At 30.6% G+C, this 3,240-nt stretch overlaps 1 protein-coding gene across 11 annotated transcripts in view; it reads left to right on the top strand.

Annotated features, from left to right (window-relative positions):
* Positions 1 to 3,240, top strand: part of LOC106459979 (septin-7-like) — a 72,836-nt gene extending 69,596 nt beyond the window's left edge. For 3 of the 11 annotated variants that reach the window (XM_022386565.1, XM_022386563.1, XM_022386558.1), the window contains exons 12-14: positions 947 to 988; positions 1,651 to 1,786; positions 1,970 to 2,383. In XM_022386565.1, coding sequence (XP_022242273.1) covers positions 947 to 988; positions 1,651 to 1,786; positions 1,970 to 2,137 — 346 coding nt within the window. In that variant the 3' untranslated portion in view covers positions 2,138 to 2,383. Of the gene's footprint in view, positions 1 to 946; positions 989 to 1,650; positions 1,787 to 1,969 lie in introns of all 11 variants that reach the window. The other 8 variants (XM_022386561.1, XM_022386556.1, XM_022386554.1 and 5 more) reach the window with 7 other exon arrangements.

The raw sequence follows: 3,240 nt of genomic DNA, 5'->3' as shown, positions 1-3,240 counted from the left end.
AAGCTTAAATCTCATAACATTATATATTTATTTATTATTTTTATTATAACAATCTTTCAGCTGTGCTTGACTAACAATACAGAAGTTACAATGACGCAGCTCACGTGCACTCATGTTACCATATCAAATAACATAAAACTGACTTTTGGTCTGTACAAAGTAACTTATCGTGACTGTGTTATAGTAGACTAGTATTTTGTAAAATACAGTCAAATTTCAATTATTATACAATATATATGTATAATAAATATATATATATAAATTTCCCTTCATATCTATCAAATATTCAAAACTGACTGACTCACTGGTGATTTTGTATTATTACAATAGAAATTTTTTACAGTACAAAACAAGAGTTGTAATATCAAGTAGCTAAGTCAAGTGTTTTAAATTTTTTGTATCATTTAAGAATTAGGTAAAGCAAGCAACAGACCATGGTAAAGTTTAACCTTATAGTTGTTTCTTTAATTTCATATCTCCCTCATGTCAGATGCAACTGGTTAGGGAGAGACTGGGACAGTATTCTACATAAATGTCAGAACTAATGTAGATATTTTAAATATATTCATTACAATAAACATCTTTAAAAGCATTTTGTCATTTTTTTGTGAAGTTTTGATAATCCCAATTATGTTATATGCATAAATATAAGGTATTGCATTTATGTGAAACCAAAATTTATTAAAGTTCTAAATAACTTTCAGATCATAACTGTCATTCATGTTTTCTTCCCCAAATTAACTTTAAAAAGCAAAATCTGAGTTGCAATTAGAAACAGTGGTTTCTTGCTTACTTGTGTGTGCTTCTTTTCACTGGTTGTCAACAAATTTCTTTGAGCATGATACTAACAGTCCTGGTATTGGCATGTACCCGAGAAGTAGTTTAAACATATTGTAAAGTTCAAGTTTTGTTATTTGTACTGATTATCTTCACTGCTTGTTGCTAGTTATTGCCAACAACGGATATCAAACACCTGTATGGTGTTCTGGTAAGTTTGTTTATCTTTTTTTGTTATCTCCCTGTATGTGCTGTTATTTTGTTAAAAGACAAAAGCTTTGAGTAAGAAGAGAAAGTTTACTAACTTTCAGATTCTTTGAAGCATTTGTCCAGTTAAGTGTAGTTTCTAACTTTTTTAAATGCTGTTAAATCTGTTAAGTTTTTTCACCCCTTTGTGAGCTTATATTTATCTTCTCTGTTTTCCAAGTTTTTGATACTGTAAATTAACTGCATGTTGATTTCTGTTTATTACGTTTTCTTTACAATCTTGTTTTGAAAAATATGTTACTAGTCTTGCTGCATTTTCTGCCTTTATCTTTAGTTTGGATATATAGTGTAAAATATTGATAGTAAAAAATAAATGTCTGGTTTTGAAAATAACTTCTTATAACATGTTAATTCTCTGTCAATGTTACACATGGATATGTCCCAACAATCAAGTACAACACAAAAATTAGCAGGAGGTGTTAAAACTCAAGTACAGTTGTAGGTTCTTGTAATAAATTTGAAGATTATTGTTTTAGTTTTAACAATTGCCTGATATCATTCTAAAAAGTAAGATTAGTATTGTAAAGGTTCCAGTTGGCCAAAAACATGTCACAGTTCTTCTTAAAGGTTTTCAAAAACCTCATCTCCCATCATTTGTTGGAACAGGAACCCTCTATCCCAGATGGAAGAGGAGAAGAAAGACCATGAGACAAAGATGAAGAGAATGGAAAGAGAGATGGAACAAGTCTTTGATATGAAAGTTAAAGAAAAAATGAACAAACTAAAAGATTCAGAAGCAGATGTAAGTCAAAATCTACAGTATTGGTGGTGATTCAAGGTTTACAACAAGCTACATGAATGGTTGTTTGTCACATTTACATTTTTATATGTTAGTTGCTATAGATAAAGCTGATGGGTGAAAATATTTAAAAAATATAAATTTTAATTACTTTATTTATGTACATAGTTTATCCCGTGTTTATAGCTTAATCGAAGGAGTGAGCAGATGAAAAAAACACTAGAACAGCAAAAACAGGAACTCTATCAGAAGCGAAAGGAGTTTGAAAAAGAAAGAACTGCATTTGAGTTAGCCAACAAGGATATGGACGAGACTCTCCGAAAGCTGGCTCTAGACACTAACTCTAAAGAGTAAGTGTGATGTGCCACTAAATCTAGTTCATGTTGATACTCTATTGATTTAATCAATGAAGTTGTGGTTAATTTACTGATATACTAATTAAAAGTTCAGAACAAGCAATATCCAACATTTAATAGTTCAGGGAGGGGACATGGCAATAACGAAACAATTGTATTAAAGTAATTTATTTACCTTTTACCATTCTAAGAAGCTTCCAGATATTTGTATTGTAATTGTGAAATAATGGACGAGTTATTTGAAACAGGACTTTTACAAGAAACTGTTACGTTATGGTAGTGATATCTGTATTCATAGAAAACCTGTTACACAGGAGCTGCAGATTTATCAAACTTTCTAACACATATGTATTAGACTATACAGTAAATCAAACAATTACTTTTATATAGATATTTTTTAAACGGGAACTGGAAAATCAGATACCTAGTATTTAAAATAGTACACTTGTGGGAGAAAGGTAATAGTGTACCACCATAGACAGTGGTTATTTGTTACACTTAATAAATAGACTTCCCTTTTACCTTGTGTCTTCACTGTGCAAGATAAAATTTAGGAAAGGTGTAATAGTGTATGAATAGTCTTAGAGGTAATGATTATTCCAGTAAGTAAAGCATGTCATCTATTACCTTTTTTTTATTTGGTTCTGAAGGAAATATTCATTTATTGATAAACTCAAAGAGTACTTTCTTAACTTGTAATTTTCAGTGTATGGCCAAGTTTGGATTTGGTTTGTTCTAATACTACTTGTCTATTACGTAAACAACCGAACAAAGTTTTACATGTGAATAAAGTAAGTAAGAGAGAGTTAAATGATGTGGAGCTAAAGGGTAACAGTATGAAGTAGGGATATATCAATGTTCTCTGTAGAAGCAGAATATTTAGAACACCAACGGGCTCTGAAATCCCACTCTCCTTGGCAAAGTGATTGCATGGTTACAAAAGAGAAACATTGAACTAGAAGAAAAAAATGTAATGAGTTGCACATTTCCTTAATAACAAACAAACATGTGTGTTTAGTGAAGGCTAACAGTTGTATATGGGAAGAATGAAACTACTACACTCCCCTGATTCACCTTTTGTTTATACAAACATGTACTTTA

The sequence above is a fragment of the Limulus polyphemus genome, unplaced genomic scaffold, assembly GCF_000517525.1.
Source record: "Limulus polyphemus unplaced genomic scaffold, Limulus_polyphemus-2.1.2 Scaffold689, whole genome shotgun sequence".
In the NCBI taxonomy this organism is placed as follows: Eukaryota; Metazoa; Arthropoda; class Merostomata; order Xiphosura; family Limulidae; genus Limulus; species Limulus polyphemus.
This window is presented reverse-complemented; position numbering and strand designations above follow the sequence as displayed.